This window comes from Electrona antarctica, assembly GCF_951216825.1.
Source record: "Electrona antarctica genome assembly, chromosome: 12".
Taxonomy (NCBI): domain Eukaryota; kingdom Metazoa; phylum Chordata; class Actinopteri; order Myctophiformes; family Myctophidae; genus Electrona; species Electrona antarctica.
In genome coordinates, this window is record NC_136793.1 from 34,725,176 (window position 1) to 34,747,322 (window position 22,147).

Sequence of the window (22,147 nt, forward strand, 5' to 3'; positions counted from 1 at the left end):
GGATTATTTCAGCAGCTGAGGTGACCTTGGGAGAAGTCGCTCCAAATGTCCAGCAACTCTGATGGCTTGAACCCGTTGACGATGACTCGTTTGGCGTATGTGCACCTGTCATACTCCAACCGCCTCACCTCAAACAGGTTCCTCAGTGTTAGGAAACTTTGCGCATATGCGGGAGTGACACCCAGCACGCGCAAACACAAGCCGACATAGACGTCCTCAAGGGCAATGACTCTGACGAACCGGGACGCCCAGGAGATCCTCGCTGCCAGGTCCACTGAGAACACGTACCCCGCCCCGGACACGTACGGTGGGAAACAGTCCTCGGCGTAAACATCCTCCGAGAGATACCACTTACTTTTCCTTCCCCGCCGCGGACGTCCATCCCGAATGACCGACCCAGTGATATAGCCCCGGCTGGGAGATCCGTCAAGAAGTTTGACGAGGTAGAAAATGTTGACGAAAATATCCGCATCCACCTTCATTGCATAGGAGCTGTCCTGGCAGTGCGTGGCGAGCCAGTGCATCATCATCATGGTCTTGACGGTCAAGTTTTGGTAGCTGTCCAGGAAGTCCATTTGGATCATGTCGCCGTGTTCCCTGCTCTCCTCTTCCAGCTCACGTTGGGTGTGTTCCTGGAAGTCCTCCTTGGGATTGGGAATGATGCCCATAAAGAACATAGTAAGCGTGTCCCGGCCGGGTAACAAACCGGTCGCCCCCCATGTTTTTCTAATGACAGCCCTTGACTCAACATCTGCCGGAGAAACTGGAATCATTAACACCAGGAAGGGGCTTCTGCCATTACAAACAGCAGGCTGGTTGAGAACATACTTGTACGTTGCGGGAGATATGACTCTAAAGGCTGCTGCAGAAACAGGTGTTGGCTTTATTAGCACATTGTGCGACTTATTGGATGTGATAACTAGCCAGATTTGCGCAGACAGCGCTAGTGCTGCCGAAACGGCAAGAAACTTCACCCACCTCCATGTTATCTTCATCGCAAACTTGAAAAGCAGAAGCAGTGTAGGCAGCAAGCAGTGTTTTGCGTTGCTTCTCGGGAATAAATCACCCCCCTGTTCATCTCTCGTTGGTTTCTTGATTATCCTGCAAACTTAAGTCCCACTGTCCCACACTAGAAGCCACGCCGCCAGCTGCCAGGCCTTGTTTACTTTATGCATTGATTGCATTCCGATGGGAAACGACCCCCGAGCAACTGCCTGGTGGGCGAGGTTACCGAACAACAACAACTAAACACTCCCCTTCCTGGCAGAGAGAGCGAGGAGCCACATTACTGACTCAGCCCACTGATAGTGGGGAATCAGCGGACCCTATATAAGATTATTCATGAAGTCCCTTTGGGTCCAAGAAACGAAGGCACTATCACTGATTATATTTATCCCGAGCTCAATTTCCGAAGTAGCTGGCTATTGATTGATTGATTGATTGAAGAATTTATTAACAGTTTGCAGAATTACAGTACATTTCAAGCACAAACTCAATACAAAGGCTGTTAACTGTGAGTGGACGACCCAATTAAGCATTACACTTGTTTCCAATAGGGTCCACCATGTTCAAATCATCAAAACATTTAGAGACGTACAAATAGACACTTCTATAGACAGAACAGGAATTCATCATAAAGGAAACTACAACCAGAACTACAATGTTCCAGTTGCTCACGGCTGTTCTCCTCATGGTGTGTTGTCTTTGAAGGTATCCCGTCAAACCAGCCAGACCGGTGTCATGGTGCGATAATTTTAGCTCATGTCCGAAGCATGTAACAGACAGACAGGCCTATCCAGTCACACTGCAAGGTGCAGATGTCTAAATCCATGGTGCATTATTCAAAGAGCTTTATATGCCAGAGTTCCATGGTGCATTATTCAAAGAGATTTATATGCCAGAGTTATGCCATGCATGGGTTTATAGGCCTACTACACACAACACACTTGTAGAGTATATTCTTGTTTAGTTTGTAGTACACTTTGTAGCCTATTTCACACCATTATGATTATACCTGGCTAAATTACTATTCTTTCATGGTGCCGCCATAAACGGCGCTGTCCAGCACAGCGGTGCTGATTACACTGACTGAGCTATTATGTGCCCAGCCTCTAAATTAAGACGTTTGTGTTTTCCAGCATGGCACTGTTTTGTTATTAATCGTGAAGCCACCCGTGACGTGAGGGGCGCTCTTATCAGCATACGTCATCATACATCACCTCATCCTGGCCAATCACAATTTGCCTTCACTTGTCACTTTTGTTTACACAGACCATCACAGCTGGACATAGCCCCTCAAAAAGAAAAGTGCAATATCAAGTAGCCTATATTAGGCAAATTATAGACTTCAGTCAGTATTATGGCCCCCACAAGTTTCCATCCACAACATAGATTCTATGTTGACACTGAAAAAAATAAAACACACTTTACTTTTAAACAAACTTTCTTTTATTGTAATACGTACAGAGAAACACCTGTTGTTCACCCAGTTATAAACAAAAAAATGGAAAACAAAAAATAAAATAAACTTAATTTACACAGGCATTCCTTAGGGGGTCAGTGGTTTAGTAACCTGCACTAGCAGGGATTGAGGGACAGACAGAAGGGGGGTGGGGTTACTAGATTTATAAATTTTCACTGTTTCCCCCCCTCAACATAGCATAGTGACCTTTTAAAATCAATTGTAAATGGTCCCTTTTTTGTTTGTTTTGAGCATCCATATCTTTTGTATTCAACAAACACATGACATTCTCTTGTTCCACAATATATGTACTGTATTCACATTTTGCAAAAACAAAAACAAAACATAATCACCCATTTTATTTATATACTGAATAATAGGTCCTGCCTCGGATTCATAAAAGAGAAACATGTCAGCTTAAAAATGTCTTCCTATGTTCTTTTAAGTTTAAAATTGCATGATATGGTACTGTAACTGCGGAGAAGTCCACGGAGGCGATTGCATTACGCCTTCAGGTCTCACACAATCAACAGTAAATGAACATCATCCACATGAATATGTGTTAATTTATGTTTTCTCTGATGTTTTTTATTTCATGCCTATGTATCACTTCAGATGGTGACTTGTATCGAATGATGGGTAAAGGGCCGAGGGACGGGTAAGGAGGAGGAGGATAAAGTGACATCAAGACAAATAAGTTGCACAAAGACAAACAAATGACATGTTAGAGAGGGACAACTCCTTGGAAAGCGAAGACATCTGATCTGACAGAGTGGTGCACTTGAGGTAAAATCCCTTTCAACCTTTATGATAAAACATCTGGATTAGGATGAATGGAAATTCTGTACAAATCACTGTCAGCATCTGACTCCTATGATAATACAGTTTAAACATTTTTATCAGTATTAGTGAAGATGCCCTGACACTAATCAAGACTTGTAAACAGCCTGTCCTCTCTGTAAACTCCAAAATGTGAAAGAAAATACTCTGGGTGTGTTGAATCTAGGGTGTCTTATTCTGTACACAACATAACGCCCCCTGGCTGCAATCAAGTGCTGCTCCATGGTAAGATGAGTCAGAAAGAAAGAAAATGCTTGGGTGTGATAGAGTTTGCTCTCTTTGGTGCATGAAAAGAATCTGCATGAGTTTTGATTTGAACTTCATTTAAGTCCATTTGTTTCTGTTATATATCACATCAATTTTGGCATTGACAGTATTACAACTGCACACAACCATATCATCCAGCAATGGATTGTGGGATTTGGAGTTGATTTAGAGTGGGACGTTGATCTGTGCATGTGCTTGTGTGTCTGTCTATGAATGGACGGGTAGGAGGGGCCATCTGTTTGAGTGAGTGGAGGCGGCAGGGGCTCCTGGCAGTGGCTTTGGTAGCTGCGGTGGGATGTGTGGACTGGAACTTCAGCTGGCACAGAGGACAGAAGAGGTGGGGGCATGGGTTGAGGGGAAGGGAGGAGGTGGTGGTGGTCCAGAGTAGCAGCAGTTGGTTGGTCTATGAGCGTTTCCTCCTTCCCTCCAAATTTCTGAAGTTGGACGGCCTCATTTTCATCTCAGCAAACTCAATGGAGTGCTCATGGCCCTTCCAGTGGAACCAGTTAACTCCCTGAGAGAGATCAACAGATGAACGTAATTAGTGTATGCCGGAGGAAAAATAGTTAGGTTGCTCAAAAAGTCTGTGAAAGGACGTGAATAATGAGGACCAAGAACAATTATGGCTATTCATACTTGGGCATCACTTTACTTAATAATAATTAAATTTGGATTGCTTGGTTTTGAATGAGCTCCACATGCTTTTCAGACAGAGTGACAATATATAAAGAGGAAATAAATAGCTTACATGCTTGGTGCAGCTACTACAGTACATCAGTTCCTATCTTTGGAAGGACTATCATAAAAACACTGCAGTAGAAATTAGTCTGGTCTTTTTAACTGTACTGTACCTTGCTGTGACTATTGTCCCCATATCTTCCCATGAGGTTGACACGGTGGCAGTTCTTATACCAGAAGGCACCCTTGTACGACAGGGCACAGTTGGTGACTGCAATGTCATTGTCATGATCATATGTTGAAAATGGACGACCGTGGTGGTAGGTCATAGAATCACCTGTAGGGGTACACATTACACAAAAGAGAAAATAAGTTAAACAATTGAGCTGCTGTATGATTTGTGGTATAAATAAATGTGCAATTTATGTAAAGAAGGATGACTGTATGGACAGTCTATGGTAATCCTGAAACACCTCTGTAAATTAAAAGCATGTTGAAGAAAGAGCTTTTTAGGGAAAGGTTACAAATAGCACTACATTCTGCACTATTTTTACTACTCAAATACTGGTTCTAAAATCATTGGCCTTCCCATACCCAAACACTCTGACATGATAAAGGCATCACAATAGCATTCACAATAGCAAATGACACTGATCACCCTCTCAATCATCTTTCAAAATAATGCCACCTGGACAGAGATTGGGAAAACGTGGCTTTAGTAGGAGTTTGGTTGTACTAATACAAACTGCCTTTTTGTGTCTTAGGAAGATAAATATGTGTATATTGAAACCAGTGTGTGATTGCAGGCACTTACGTCAGTGTTGCTAACATTATACATGGCTGTATGTAATGCATTGTACATCTGGAGGTTTTAATGAACATTCTGGATTTGACTGTGTGCCAACTGAACTGACATCATCTTTACATCCACAATCAAGCTGAGTAACACTTAGGCCTTTTATTGCTGTTGTGTAGAAGTCAGACAGACTCACCTGCAGTGCCACTGTACCCTCCTACATGGACCTTGTAGCGGGTCCGTGGTTCTGAGATGGAGAACTTGTCATACTGTGCATAGGCTGCGTCTCCCTTGTCTCTCAGGTCCACACGCAGCTCGTACTGACCTCCTGCTGTGATCTTATGGAGATTAGATAGACCTACGAGGAGAGTGGACAAGCCCACACAATGAAAACGCACTTACTAAATAATGAATATAGGTGCATTGATATCATAGGCATCAACATTATTACAAGACACTTCTCTTCTTTAATGTATCCATTACAGTTTGTATGTAGTATGAATATTGTACATCTAGTATTACATCTATATTATATTATTATTTTCACAAATCCAGGCATAACTCGGGCACCGTCCGACCGTTTGACTTCAAACTTGGTGTGAACAAACTTGGCGCCAGCCCAAGCCATTCCAATCTAAGTGGTAGTGTGTACATTTCTGACATTCAATTCTGTACGTCATCAACATACGTATTTATGACAATATCAGGGATATATTTTGCACCAGTTGTACAACTGGTATTGCATAATACCAGTGTCCACAAATGCTAAGTATGTTATTTAGATATCGTGTTGTTTAGACAGATGATAGGTTTGAGGTTTACCTGTTATCGTAACTAGTTACTTTGTACCACTGATTCCTTTAAACTCTTATTACTTGACAAGTTACCCTGTCATTGTTTGATTGGGTTCATGCCACTTACTCCGTTCTTGTAAGTTGATCTGGATAAGATTGAAAATGGCTAAATTGTTATATGTACTGTATGTAAATGTACTCACATACCTAGTTACCACTTACCACCTAAAATAACATTATTATTTTCATGTGGACTGGTGTCTGCTAGCACTCACCCAACCAGAATTCATCGTTCATGTCTCCGAAGCCAGCAGTGTAGTTCTTCCAGTTACGGAAGAACTCCAGTTTCCCACTCTGACGTCTGACAAACACCTACAGCGATAAACAACAATCAAGCAAACAAACAAAAATATAATGTATACAGTAGATACATTTACTGTAGGCTACTGTAGATCACAAACTCGCATATCAGATTCAGTATTATATTAGTATTATAGGTTGAGTGACTTACAATCCATCCACCTCCATCAGTGGTCATGTCACAGTAGACCTGCAGGGGCTGGCTATCATCTCCACCCACGTAGATGGTGTATAGGCCTGATGCAGTGTCTCCATTCAGCAGGGCTTGAGAGCAGTCTTTAGGGAATCTGTACAGCACCCCGGCTGCGCACACGCACGCGCACACGCACACGGACACGCACGCACGCACACACACACACACACACACACACACACACACACACACACACACACACACACACACACACACACACACACACACACACACACACACACACACACACACACACACACACACACACACACGTTTACATTTAAGGCACTGTAGCTCAGAGCTCTTATTCAGAGCCACACACCAGTTTACTGCAACGGGCCGTGTCCACCGGACATTTTGTCCTGGCTGAAGGCGGCAAGGTACTCGCCTAAAAATGTTTCCAAGCCCAAAATAAAAGTTCAGGGCCATGCCTTTAGACACAATTTAGGCATTTAGCAGATACTCTTAATCCAGAGCGATTTACAGTAATCAAATACAGACAAGGACTTGAACCTGCACCTTTCCTATGATTATATAGGACGATGACTCTAACCACCATGCATATTGTACTCACTGGTGGTGAAGACTGTAGTGACGAGCCTGCTCCTCTTGGGGCCAGCGATAGCCTGCAGTTTAACAGAGTACTCAGTGGAGGCACTCAGCTGGGCCATGTTGTAGGAGGTAGCAGTGGGGCTTAGAACCACTTCCTGTGGGAAGAAGCCAAACAGAGAACACAGCATGTTAGTTACTAACATGCTGGTAACCATCCATCCATTCTTTTTTTTTTTCAATTTACGTTTTATTGAATTTTAATCAAACATACATGAACGACTGACAATCATCCATCCATTCTACTGGGTGTAAAGTAGCTTGTAAAAAGTGAGCGTATGTAATGTATATTTTGAATTCTGGGATCTATTGAACACCATCTCTCTATTTAGGTATTGTAGGCATCTACCCACCCTGACTGTTCCGTCAGAGGACTCAAAGCTGAGGATGTAACCAGTGATGTCAGCACGAGGGGGCCTCCAGGTGAGCATGGCGCTCTCTGTCTGAATGTTACTGGCTGCCAGGTCCTGTGGGGCATCAACATCTGAGGGACACACAGAAGAGTTGCTGTTGGACATTCAGTTTAGATAAAACCACTGGTTCTCACGCCATCTAAATCCAAGTTTATTAGGCAAAATACTTCCACTATGCCCATGTTTTCAGACAACTGCTGGATTAGAAACTATAGCCAAAACTACATATTCAGGTCAAGCGGTGTTGAGTAAAAGACAGTTTTTAGCCAGACAGAGTAGAAATGTACAGTATTAAACACGTGTCCAACAAGTGGCCAGAACACGGATTATACTGATTACATTAGAGCTTATGAACAATATGAGAGATGTTTGTCATGTACATTAGATCACCCACTTACCGGTGGTAAAATCAGTAGTGGTGGCTGCACTCTTAGCGGTGTCCCTCACTGCATAGATCTTGACAGTGTAGTGTGTGGCCGGGGCTAGGGAAGTCATCTCGAACTCCACAATGTTCCCTGACACACGCTCCATCACTGGGGCCACTGGAGAGAACACGCACATACACACACACACACACACACACACACACACACACACACACACACACACACACACACACACACACACACACACACACACACACACACACACACACACACACACACACACACACACACACACACACACACACACACACACACACCTTTTATTATCTTTTGTTCTAAGGTTGAAGTAGGTACTCTCCACAGGGGATTACAAACGCATGGAACTTGCCGTTTTGTATTATTGTGTATATTTTTGTTCTAGTGTAGTGTTTCATGATTTTCATGGGTTTTTTATGATGATGTATCATATGAAAGATTCCTCACAATCCACAAGAAGTCATTGATCTGAAAAACACTGTTAAGTAAATGTGGAATAATTTTTGAGGCAAAGATCTGCTCCCTCAGGATAATCAAAACCAACAGCAGGTTTGCAACATGAAACTAAACCAAAGGATACTGACAATGGAACATGAAATATTTTAGCTTTTACTGCAGTAATCCCCCGCAATGTCAATCTGCCTGCTGTCCTTATTTTACCTTTAGGATTACACGTGTGAGACGTACTTCTGTGTATGCAAGGTAGATCAACTCACAATATGCTGTATCTACATGTGTTGCATGTGTGCATTTGCATGCAGTTGCTAGTGTGCATGCTTGTTCCACCTACCTGTGTCTGCGCTGTAGGTAATGACGTATCCATCTACTGTAGCAATGGCAGGCTGCCACAACAGTAAGGCCTCAGTGTCTGTGATGTTGACTGCAGTCAGACCACGAGGCTTGTCTAGAGCTGATCATACACACACACACACACACACACACACACACACACACACACACACACACACACACACACACACACACACACACACACACACACACACACACACACACACACACACACACACACACACACACTTGCTCTTAATCCAGAGCGATTTACAGTAAGCAAGGAAAACACAAGGTAATATATCAAATGCATATAAGTAGTAATCTAGGATCATAGGTAAACCAATCAGTCTAAACTGATATATATATTTGGCATAATATCAAACAAAATCTATAATCTGTACATTGAAACTATACACACTATAGAATGCCAGGTCTACAAATGACCTGGCATCTGTCTACATAACATGACATCTAAATTACAGTTTAGCCAGTGCATAATCCTGCAGTCCCTTGACTGGCAAGTGTTACTGTATGTGCACGCACAAATACTGCCGGTTTGAGTGGACACACACTATGCTGTTTTGTGGTGTTGCAATGAAATAGGACACCTACTAGTCCCTACCCTCAGGCATGTGCTAAATATCACAGCACATTCCTGCTTCAAAGGCTGAATCTGATTCAAAAGGCATATTACTACAGATATACAGTGTATTCAAACTAAACTAAATGTATGAAAAATAATGAAGAATAAAGGCCTGTACTCAAGTATACAGTGTAAAAACCTTTTCTTTGGATTGGATTATTAAATGCATTAATTAATTAATTGCGACCGCAGGCTGCATTTACTATGAAAACGTCCATTTCCCGTCAGTCAGTCAGTCAGTCAGTCAGTCAGTCAGTCAGTCACTTATCTCCATAGATGGTCTCGTGACATCACGTGACATCATCAGGGATGGAGATCCCTGACGTCATAGTAAATGCCCTTTAGTTGTCTACCCCCCTCCCTCCACTTTTCTATCTGAACAGATTTTAGTGTCTTGTTGCTGTTTATATCATGTTTTTGTCACTGTGAAAATAACAAAAATAAACAAAAATGACCAAACCCCTTACCTGTGGTGACATTATCAGAGCCGGGCTCACTCTCCCTCTGACCTTTGACAGCAATGACAGTGATCTGGTAGGTGACCCCAGGGGTCAAGTTGGGCAGCTCTGTCTGAGACTCAGAGCCATCCACCGCCACTGTCCTTGGTATTCCTGAATATCAAAGGAAAGACAAATCATCATGCCATCACATCTCGGCAAATGCATTGATGTAAGGACAGTCAGGTTGTCTTTAAAATTGCCTCATCATTAGCATCATCTAATTTCAGCAAGATGTAATGCAAATTGACTTCCATTCTTTGATGAAATTACCTCTCCCTGATGTTTCAGCAATGAAAAGGTAACTCAAAAATACACCAACCACCAGAGGGCAGCATTGCATTATACACGGTTGAGATGAAACTCAATCAAATGATAATTCAAATTTACACAACAGGTATTTAGTCAGCATTTAGCAATCGTAATTCACTGTCTTAAATGTAGTTGTTAGAATATTATTTTAGAAGGTGTGAGCCAATGTTAATTTGTTAATTTGTGTACGGTTATATTTGTACACTCTCAGAGTTAAGTGAAGTGAGGATTGTACAGTGTACTCACCGCCATGAGTGGGTACATAGATGACACGGTAGCTGTCCACACGTGCCCTGGGCACCGTCCAGTGAACAGTAGCAGACGTATCGGTGACATCAGAGAATCGAATGCCCTTAGGGGTTCCCAGGTCTGGAAAACAACATAGACACAGGAGGAGGAGAGACCAAAATAGAAATCTACAGTTAGTGATTGTGTGCCAGCTTCTGAAATGAGCAGACTGGAATGCAGAACGTACAATATAAGTCACTGGACATCAGTTAAATGCCCAGCCTCAATCCATTCTAGTGAGAATATTCCTGCCTTTGGAAAACACTTTTCTTCACATCATTAAGCAACGAGACAAGAACAGACACATGGATTTTGTTATTCTAGCCAGGAGAGATCCACCAGTGAAAGACACACATTTCAAGCAGAGGCAGACAGACAGACAGAGAGAGAGAGAGAGAGAGAGAGCAAGACGTGGCAGACGGACCCGAGGTGCACAAGGCTCATGGCGACCGTCCCTGAGTCACAGTCACAGCATCTTGCGTGACAGACCAAGGGAGATTAACTTGCCCCCGTTTCAAGGAAAACACAAGAGTAAAACATGCACCCAAGAGTAAAGCCATACCCCCAGGAAGCACAGGGGACAGAGACACAACCGTTCTACCAGACAAAGACAACTTTCCCCTTAGAGAGATAGAGAGAGAGATAGAGATAGAGAGAGAGAGAGAGAGAGAGAGAGAGAGAGAGAGAGAGAGAGAGAGACCAACACATGGACCTGAGCAGCCAAACATAACACTGTGGTAGGAACTAGACAACTGGACGGACACAAAACTGAATGGACGAGACAAAACTGTGAGTCGGGAAAATCTCCTGAGCAGTTCTCCACAAAATGGCAGGCAATCAAGTGAGGACAGAGTGTGTTTTACAGATACTGGGCCTGTTGGCGCAGCTCACTGATACCACTCAGGAGGAACCCTGACCGACAGGATACTGAGACAGATAAAACGACACGCACACAGTCACTGACACGAGGCAGACAAGGCTGGCCCTCATCAAGAATTCATGGATTTCCAGGGAGCCTCCCATTAAAAGGCAATAATAACCTTCATTTCTCGAGATAAGTGTTTTCATTAGACCAGATTGCTGCTTTAAGTGCCTTGGACAAATACCATTACACTTGGTTATATCAGGTTAGTAAACAAAAACAGCTGCAATGACGGAGATAGACGGTAGACATGTTAAAACATTGACATTTTCACCTCTTGTCATGCTGTTATCATGAGAGCAGAATCTGCCCAAAACAATAATGATATGAAGAAAAAAAGAATGCACTGACATGACACATTCAGTATTGGGCAATACAACAATTAAAAGCACCAGTTCATCATGGCAGTGATTTCACCAACGTTCGGGCCATGGCTGCCGGTGTGGTGTGACACCGTGTACCTGTTCTTGCCACCTCCATAACAGACTTGGAGCGTCGTCCCGAAACAAGTCCAAAGATCTCAATTTTGTACTCTGTGTCTTCAGCGAGATCGGTGATAATCGTGCTCCTTTCCTCACTGCCCAGGACCAGCTCTTGCGGCTGGCTGAGCCCGCCAGCTTGGCTGACCATTAGAACAAAGGTGTCAAAGATGTCCTCTTCGGCTGACCAGGCCAAACTAAAGCTCGCCGGGGTGATGTCGGAGACAAAGAGAGCCTCCACCTCCGGTTCAGCCTCTGAGCGACAAGAAGGTTCAAGGTTTAAAATAAAGTGTTAATAAAGAGTTACACCTCTCTGGAGCTCGAGAGCACTTTGACATTTGAGATGAAAAGATAGCACAGTAGACAAAGAAAGGACAGCGATAATTGCAAGCGTAATGGCATCAGTGTCCAGATGCCATTTGTTGGATGTACTGTCGCCAGTAGTCAAGCAAGAGAGAGAGAGAGAGAGAGAGAGAGAGAGAGAGAGTAGATGAGTTTTACCCCAGCATGATATGAGGACAGAATCAGATTGAAGTCAGACTGAAAAAGACGGATAGAGATTCAAGATTAGGAAGCATACATTTTGTTGTTGTTTTTTACCAGCAGACATTTGTCAGGTAAGTCTGGAGATAGTTAATCCTGCACATTGAATAATGCACATGTCAGAACCACTGTGGTGGAAAAAAGAAAGTGGTTTCTTTAAAGAAGTATGTAATGCTTATGCTCATTGCCAATTAACAGCATAGACTGATGCCATCTAAAACAGTTTAATTACAACAATGTACATCTCTGTCTGTTCAGAAGGGAGTGCATACGCATACGTGCGTGCGTGCGTGCGTAGTGATGTAAATATCTGGCAGCTAACTAGTTGTTGACAGTGTGCAAGTGCAATGGTGGCAAAAGGGAGGGAAGGGAAGGGATGCTACATGGCAGGAATTCTCGTATTACTTTAACTGCAAGAGTGTAAAAATGGGCCTGTAAGGGTTCACACTTCACAGTTAAAGTAATACTGAGGATTTTACTGTGTAAGGAGACAGCAGGAGGAGGTCACAGCTGCTGAGAGGGAAAGCAGGAGAGCTGTGGTGGAAGTGTCTGCTATGCTGTGGCCCTCCTGCTCTACAGATAATTAGCACAGAGAAACTTCCGGAAAGAACTGCAACGGCAGTAACTTTGATGAGTAGATGGACCCCGAGTACAGCTATATGAGCCAGCTCAGTATAGCACCATCTCCTTCTGCAAACCTCAGCACTCATTAAACCAACATACACCAAATGTGAGGGTTTCCAAGGTCCCTGAACTAGCCTGAACCCAGTCTTCATCTTTTTTTCTCTCTCTCTTCTGTTCTTTTTCATTTCTGAGGAGGAAACAGGCATAAGGCATTTGCTGTGAGAAGAACTGGGTGGAAATGAGAAGAGGGGGCAGACAAATCCTGCAGAGCTGTCACTCTTCATTAGCCGCCAGGAGGCTTTAGCTGGTCACTGAGAGAGGGAGGGCCACATCCATCAAGAAATCTAACATGTGCTAAAGCTACTGATGTCCCCCCCTCCACCCACACACATCATCACCACCACCATCCATCCCCCTCCTCCCCACTTCCCTCCGCCTACACCCCGTCCCTCCACACCCCCTAGACCTTAGGGAACACAGTCCTTGCTCACAAAGGGGAGCCTGTTAGTGGCGGAGGTACAAGGCGCCAGCTAACCTGCACCCCCTCCGCCAAGTCCCAGTTCCCGTCTTGCCCAACAAGCTCTTCAATAACTTTTACAGGAGCCTGCTTGTGTTACTGTAAATCACAACAGAGAAGAGCACGTTGGGGGCGGCTTTATGTGTCTCTTTGGGACTCCATCATTACTTTCACACTGCTGTCTTCCAGTTATCACAAGTTCTACTAAATTGCTCTATTGTCTTCCACCGTGGCATACTTCATTTTTGTCATCATAGCCGTGACTCGCACCAACCCCCAAATGCAATTCAAACAAATAATTACAGAGTGCTTGTTGTGTCGGCAATTTGCGTTGCTTCATGGACCGAGTGATGCCAATGTAAATGTTAAGATGGTTTTCACCCGCCATTAGCATGCAGACAATGGCGCCGGCTTGAGAGGATGCCATATCCAGCATGGACCCCAGCGGCCCTCTGGCACCCCAACACCAGAGCCCAGGGGCCATGGCAGCATGAGAATGAAGAGCCGTCTCGTCCATGGGGGAACAGGGGACGCATACAGAAGAGAGCCCTCACACAAAGTGACAAAAGCTCCTCGGGCCTTTTTCTTCCTCCTCTGTCAATCCTTCTATCTTTCATCCTCTGGACTAATCCCCATCATGCATTGGGGGAAATCCTTAACGATACACACACAAATCTGGAGTGTTAATTTGGGTGCAGAAATGGGCCTGTAAGGGTAATCTTTTTCACATTGGTACTGTACACCAGACAATTATTACAACCTTCCAAAAAATACATTATCTTACACCTCACGCAAAACTAAAGAAATGGCTTTCATCAAGGTGATGCTGAGGATGTCAGTCGTAAGAAAAAGAGGTGGTTTCTTTGCCATCTCTCTTGGGCAAGATCTGAGGGACCGTGGGTCATTCCCAGATGAAAGTTCACCTTAAATTACAGGTATTACTGTTTCTTAAATGGCTTGACACACACACGCTCAGACGCCGCAGCCCAAAACAGGTGGCACAGGAATCTCCAAAAACAACAGCAAAGACAAAATGTTGTAACAGACCCCTGATGGTGTGTATAGTATGTTAAATATATGTGGTGAAATCCCATGCTGTCACTAGGATGATCAAAGTGAGAGGTCTTTCTACTACTTGTGGCTCATCTCCAGTCCACTGCACTGAAAATAGTTTCAAATAAAGAGCCCCTTAGAATGTCTATTGAGCCACATTTTAAAGCGTGTTGTTTGCAGCCCATTCATTGGGCACATTGCAATTCTCAGCATGTTAATCTTCAATAATGACTGTGATCGGGCGGGGGTGGAGATGGGGACAGGGGGTGGGACTGGGATGGTAGTAAATCGATGCACCTGTTGGGTCCACAGTGGTTTCATTACAACATGTGGGCCTCTCTGCTTCCAAAATAGACCAGGTGCCGCTTCAGGTTGGACATGTACCAACAGGCAGACTGACAGCTTAAGGTGGATCAAAGCGGATCTGCGGCAGGGCTAATATAAACTGAATGGGTTTTGTGTGGGTGGTGTTAGCTTTTCTCACAATCCCGTGGAATCAAAGGAAGGGATATGCACACAGCAAAAATCATCAGTGTTAATTTAACTCTGAGTGTGTAAAAATGGTTCGAGATGGACCTGTAGGATCCAGTTGGGACCTGAGGATTTTACTGTGCACATGTGAAGGATGTATGGCTGATGAAAGAAAGTGTGTTGTATAGGAAGGATTTGCCTGGATGTAAGAGAAGGATAACTTCTACCACAGTGGCTGACAGTAGCTTGTCTTTGACTGATTGAGGAACGATTTGCTGCATAGACAGAAACAGAGGTGTTAGTTTGTAAGGTTACAACAGGTCCAGAGGCCTGTCTGGGTCTCTTATAAACAGATCTTTTTTTATCATGCTATTACATTTTTGACTATTAGGAGAGTAGCCTCCCTACATTTAAAACAACAACACAGGTTGTATCGATATACCTGTGATGAAGTCTTAAGTGGATTACTGATCCATTTTTAAGAGAGTTTCACCTGTCAATGCCATTGAAGTCAAATAGTTGAGAAGAAATGCAAGGTTTGGGGAGGGTGGGGATGGAAAGAAGTGGAATATTTAAAAGCAAAATATGTCAGTCTTAACAAGTCAGCGAATCTTTCCCTCTTAGAAATGATAAAATGACCAAATATCAGTTTTCTTGTCCCTCATTTGAGGTGGGGCCTTCCATGTTATACGTAAATACAATGACTCGTTAAGTTGGACATTTTCCGAAGTGTTGCAGAGGCCAGATAGAAGTTAAGAGTAGGCCCGACTGCCACTATTGTCAGCATCACTCCAATACCTGTGATGGTGTCGGCATAGACAGGCTCTAAGAGTGACCCTCTGTACACCGCATACAGGTTGGCCCGGTACCAGGTGGACGGGGACAGGCCCGTGACCGACAGGCTGCGAGCATCAGCGGCCACAGTGTGGTTCTGCCACTCTGCACCAGACTCCGCATCCATAACCTCCACCAGAAAGCCCTCAAACGCCCCCTCCTCAGCCTGCCAGAGCAGGATGAAGCTGTCCCACGATACGTCGCTGAGCGTGACATCGGTAACCACAGGCTTCTTCTCCTCTAGGTGACGACAAGGATGTTGACAACATGGCAGACAGTAAAATCCGAAGTGTTAATTTAACTTCAGGATAAATTAATAATAAATAATAAATAAATAAAAACTCCTGAGTAGACAGACTATATATATATATTTATTTTTTTAAATTTATTTTTTTATTTTTTACGCACAAACCTGAGACAGACCTGACGCATTGTGGAACAGTACACGTGTGGGACGGACACAGGTATTAGACTTTGCCCTGGTTTTTCAAAGGTAACATTGCAATTCAAGCATTCAAGCAGCACCTGCAAAACCCTGCTACGGGAACATGCCTTGCCACTCCCATAGACCTTTGTCTATGAAAGTCACAGCAACTTGCACCTGACCACATACTGTACCTGACCTGTATACTGTAGGCACGTCAACAAACCTTGCACGTGATGACATCAACATGACACTAAAGTGACTCAGACAAGCATAGGATATCATGGGACAACACAACTTGACACCACATGAAGGGATACAAAGGAGACATTAACCGTCGTGCTGACTGTGCATCAAGTATAGCATTATGTGGACAAGTACAGTAGTGCAGTTGTGAAGACAAGTATGAACACACAACAATGATCGGCATCGAGATTATCTCATCTCTGATGACACACACAACATACTGTAGAAAAAACAAACACACATATACAGTACTGTAGCAACCATCAAAGTCCCCCACTGTGAATGGTTTTCTATCCTCAACTAGAGTGTATGAGTCACCGCAGACAGTTATTTAACGCATGTGTCAAATTTGAAGTAGGTGGAGCGAACGTTTCTCGAGTTACGTGGATTACAGACGTACACACACACACAAACTCACACTCACACACACACACACACACACACACACACACACACACACACACACACACACACACACACACACACACACACACACACACAGAGTGCATTTATAGTTAAGATAGATAACAGAGAATAATTGGATTGGAACAATCTGTAAGAGCCTCCATTTCTGACACAGATGTACAATGAAAGACCCAGAAACAACCACAAGACTGAGCTGAGCATAAGAACAGCAACAACCCCTCACAATAAAAAACAATTACATAGAGATTAGACCAAGGTGATATTTCACCTTGGAAAAAAAAGAGATGAAAAGTGAATCGGTTGACATTGATCATTGCTCATTTGTATTTCAATCATTCCCCTTTACTGCTGAAAGAGAAGACCATCACTTTGTCTGGAGTGGAATTATTCCCTGATTAACACTACAAAAAGAGCTGAGGCAAAGAAGCTGCCTCATTATCGATGGCTGCCCACAGCCATTGCCTCCATTTCACCATAGAAGAAAGACTGATGCATATCTGACTAAAAGGAATTAGAAAGGGAGCAAGAGAACGGGGACGGAAGACAGAAGAAGACATGCTGATGCATCTTGCGCATATTAATGGCCGTTGAACGAGCCATTAATTCTTGAAGGTTCGGCGTAGCCCACCATGTAGCGGGAGTACACCGTTCACTTCAAAAACCTGATAAAGAAGCCATGCAGACAGCCGTACCACACCCCCATAATTGGAGTCTATTGTGTGTGTCAGCATTCAGAGAGAGAGAGAGAGAGAGAGAGAGAGAGAGAGAATACAGTATGTGAAGGCCATTATGAGTGTCAACATTCAGAGAGGAGAGAGCAGGTAAAGTGTCAAGGCTACCATTATCCTCTTTTCAGCCCCGCAGCGATGGAGTGGTGGGCAGAGAGGAGAGCAAATGGGATGGAAGACAATGTGACGACAAGGATGGAGTGAGATGAGATGAGATGAGATGGAAGGGCTTTGTCTGAAGCAGCTGATCGCTGCTCATCAGTGCTGCTCACATGGGAGATGGGAGAATGTATCTATAATGAGTATATTGGCATTCTTTCTGGCCACTATACAGAGCATCAGCTGAGAGCTACTGAGTCAGCTTTTTGTGCACTGTAGTGCTGATAAAAAAAAGTGAGACTTTTAACTTTGGTCAAAATGTGAATATGTCTCTTGAATATTACAACATTCAAAAATAGTTATTTTTTAAATACTTTTTTGGGGACTTTTGTTATTATTTATCTTCATTAGACATTTATAACTCTAGAGCGGTGCCCGATGGTCACTGGCCTACTTGGAACGATGCAATTTGGAAATGCATGCCCCACCCAGTTATGTATATGTCCCTTTTATGCCCATATATGGAGTTCTTTGTCAGGCGACACCGGCACTGCACTCCCTGTGGGGGCGTGGAACGTGTGTGTCACATTTGAAGTCGGTGGGGCAAACGGTTTTCGAGTTACGTGGATTACAGATGTACGTACATACACACACACAAACAGAGACTTGGTGCATTTATAGATATGAGGGCATGGATAACACCCCTCACACTAAAACCAAGTCATTTTGTTGTGGGATTTAAAACTAATCTTGTTGCTGACAAATGCAAAGAGATTTCCTGAATCCGATGAATAAATTAAAGGGGAGGCGTCCAAAGGCGTCCTGTGGCACTGAGTGAGTTAAATGGATGGATGGTTTCTACTGTATGTCTTTTTACATTCAAGATGGTTACTTTTCTACATCTTGAGCTTGTTATACTTTTTAGAGTTGTTCTTCACTGCAGCTTTACACAATACTGCCCAGCCTTCCAGCCAGAGGGTGGCGCCAGTGCCAGCAAAACCCGCAAAATAACCATAGAAAACGGGTCACTTCCGCCCACGTCGGAAGTGATGTAGTGTTGTTTCTGTAGGGTAAGCCTATAGGGAACGGACAGACCATCATCCCCATAGCAGCGCTGAAGATCAGCGCGGCTTGGATTAACTTTTATTTTAATAGGCTATATGTTATGCCATTCTGAGCATAAATAAGACGAATAACCCAGTGCGCTAGCACGTGTACCACGGATTATCATGTACACCGTTTCTACAATGAGAGGCCTATGGATGCTAGCCGCAGAAGCTAACAGAGGCAAAAAAAAAATCTCGTGTTTCTCGTGGATGGCCCAGGTGACCTTAATACTTTTCCACGAGAGATCTCGAAGATAGCACGGATTGGGTTAAATTACAGTAGGTCCTTCACTTCCCATTGCATGCATGCATGCATTGCATGGGGTATATAACATTATTTCTTTACTGTAATAAATGTCTGATGTGGAAAAATAATCAATTCAAATTTGAAATGTCAAGGTAATCCCTCAATATCCAATCAATATTCATATATACCGCATGCATCGTCACTTCTCCTGCCCATGTTAAGCATTGATGGACAGCTTGGTCTCACTTCTGGCCCCCTGCACATGCAGATGGACATGGAGATGGATATGTGTAATGGAAAGACCTGACATGGCAATCTGAGACATCTGCCCATTTGACCTCCACAGCAAAATCCAGAGTACAAATCTAGTCTCAGTAGTTTACCGTGTATAAAGATAATGCAACCCTAAACTCTTTCAAAGTTAGTGCCATGTGCTACATGTTGAGCTACACAGGAGCTCAAAACATGTAGGACAGTCCATTCATCATGCACTGTGTCAGTCATGCAGATTTTTCAGAACAAAATAACCCAGAAAACAATCAATTTGTTAAATGACATGTTTCATTTCACTTTGAATGAAAATGACAAATAATGATAAAATAAGCCTTTCTTGGCTATTCTGTTTAAGTTTGTAGGTCTTTTTGTGGCAACAATGACCTAAGGGGCGTAGAGAATGAATCACTTCTTCTGGTTGTGGGTTGCTGAACAACAATGATGCAATTGAGCATGTTTGTTCAATTATTTGTGTTATTCAAATGTGTTATTGAATCTTTGCTTGCACCATTATCATTCCAAATGTCCATTCTCATTCTTCTCTGAGCCTTCCGATTTGCACAAAAGGCTCCCCCTGCAAACCTCCCAGCCCCTGAGTCAGCCGATTAGCTTAAATTATGATAATCCTAGCCTTTGTCTTACGATTTCCCCGTATAAACAACAATTGTTTATCAGCAGATCTCTGCTCTGTGCCTGAAATTACTGCAGATTTTCTCCTGAGCGGTTTACTACAGCAGAGCCTTCAGAACAACTGAAGTTCTAATCCTTTTGACGAACGATGGTTGGAAATCCCAAGTAGTGTGCCACAGCCTGAGGGTAAGGGAAGGGGTGGGCTTACGGGTGAGGATGCAGAGGGGCAACCCTTCTCCCCTCAACCCTGTCCCCATCTCACCTCACCCCTCCCTCGGTTCTTCAATCATCCCTCTATCCCTCCTCGAACGTGTGCAGCATGCACTGTGTTTGCGCTACATGTCTGGAGACGATAAAGGATGCAGATTGGTGGGGCTGCGGATTAGAGGCTCAGTGATTTTTTTGAGACAATGTTTTAACAGGAGTCTCTGCATGTGGTCCTTTATCTGAAGGGCCCCACAGTTCATCGTGGTCAAATCGCACAAAGCCAGAGGGGGAACAGGCTCACGCCAACAATTATCACATGAATGAGCATTGTGCAGAGAGCACACATGTCCTCATGGACAACCCGCATACATGCACACACTATGTTCACTCAGTCTGTCTCTTTCATTCATGATGTTCCTCTCTCTCTCTCTCTCTCTTGCTCGCTCGCTCAATCTCCCTTTATTGCAGATCACGCATAGACAAAAGACAGTTATACAGAAACTCACCAACTTTCCCTCATGCTGCCGTTTTTTGCCCAGAGGCAAGCAGTTAATGGGCACCCACTGTATAACTGGAAGATTTACTTCGGAGATGTTTGGCTTGGAGGCACTCTGACCGCAGCTCGAAAAAAAAATCACAATCATCATATTTGTCTTTCCTTGTTTCAGTTAAAAGAAGAAAAAAAAGTAAAATAAACCCACATGCTTCAAATGAAAATCTTCAGGGGGGAGAGAACGTGGACAGAGAGACTGACAGAGAGAAGCGAACAATGAATTCAATTCATAGCCTTGGTTTGGCTGCCATACTGCAAGAAAATATGAACCTATAGGCCTAGTTAATGACGACTTGTCCCGAAGCCCTCCAACCAAATCTGAAAAGCTGATGGAAAACAGTAGGGTTACAACGCTCTTTCTGAAAAGACCCTGTGTCTTGCACATTTTACAGCACCCGTATGGAATATCAACAAATAACCATTATGAGGACAAAGTATATCCTGCCAAAAACTCCATTTAGTTGATACTACATGAAACATGCAGGCTTATCTTATTCTTATCTTTGCTGCATCGTTAATACAAGCACTGCTTTGAAGCAATGTGTTTCGCTTTGAAGAAAATAAAACATTGATTTTTTTTCTCCATTGACCTCTGTAAGCGAAGATGGAACGTTTAAATAGCACAGCAACATTTTGCGTCTAACATTACCACTTGAGGTTAACACAAATATTGCTTTGAAGCTCATAAGTGGAAAGGCATTTTTCCCACAACATTGCTGAGACGATGACTGAACCAGCCTGCTGAAAGTTTCATTTCTTAAATGCCTAATAATGTATGCTCCTTCATGCAGGCGTCCAAAATAGCAGATCGGAAAGCTCACAACACGTTGCATCCGCACACCATTGAGTTTATATATATTAGCTATTTTCGGTCCATGACGGATAAATCAGGCTTAACATGGTACCTGATCACCGGCATTGCTGTGTAATTTTAGTGACCAAGCCCCCCACCCCCCACCCCCACAACAACACTGACCTGTAGGTGCAGACATGGTGGCGGGGGCACTGGTTCTCTTCCCCCTCTCAGCAGTGATGGTGATGGTGTAAAGCATGCCCGGCAGCAGGCCCCTTAGGGTGTGATTCTCAGAACTACCCGGAACCACGGCCTCTGCTTTGCGGCCATCGGCGGACACATACACCAGCCTGTACATATCGATCTTTGCCAGCGGGCGCTTCCACTCCAACAGCATGGTGGTCTCTGTCACCTCTGCCACTGCCAGGTCCCTGGGAGCATCCAGGGCTGAGGAGAGGAGAGGAGTATACAACTCAATGGTCACTGCATTGCTGATATTGTATTAATAATCTTAATTGATAACAAAAATATAGAGTAAAACTATCAAGAATATACATTTAAAATGTTGTCCTACCCTGGCTACACATCCATTATGGAAGGTCTTGTC

The 22,147-nt window shown here is 43.7% G+C and overlaps 2 protein-coding genes across 2 annotated transcripts in view; both read right to left on the bottom strand.

Moving 5' to 3' along the window:
- On the bottom strand, positions 1-1,198 carry b3galt8 (beta-1,3-galactosyltransferase 8). The gene is made up of 2 exons (XM_079515813.1): positions 979-1,198; positions 1-632 (listed from the first exon to the last, which is right to left on the bottom strand). Exons 1-2 carry the CDS (start codon positions 982-984, stop codon positions 9-11), a joined length of 630 nt encoding a protein of 209 aa, XP_079371939.1. The 5' UTR covers positions 985-1,198; the 3' UTR covers positions 1-8.
- A 1,237-nt stretch (positions 1,199-2,435) lies between these two features.
- Positions 2,436-22,147, bottom strand: part of tncb (tenascin Cb) — a 49,258-nt gene continuing 29,546 nt past the window's right edge. Inside the window, 14 exon segments of the mRNA XM_079516797.1 lie at positions 2,436-4,082; positions 4,420-4,583; positions 5,239-5,400; positions 6,112-6,208; positions 6,348-6,499; positions 6,964-7,096; positions 7,352-7,482; positions 7,810-7,953; positions 8,624-8,743; positions 9,736-9,879; positions 10,324-10,446; positions 11,749-12,021; positions 15,773-16,048; positions 21,724-21,987. Coding sequence (XP_079372923.1) covers positions 3,972-4,082; positions 4,420-4,583; positions 5,239-5,400; positions 6,112-6,208; positions 6,348-6,499; positions 6,964-7,096; positions 7,352-7,482; positions 7,810-7,953; positions 8,624-8,743; positions 9,736-9,879; positions 10,324-10,446; positions 11,749-12,021; positions 15,773-16,048; positions 21,724-21,987 — 2,294 coding nt within the window. The 3' untranslated portion in view covers positions 2,436-3,971.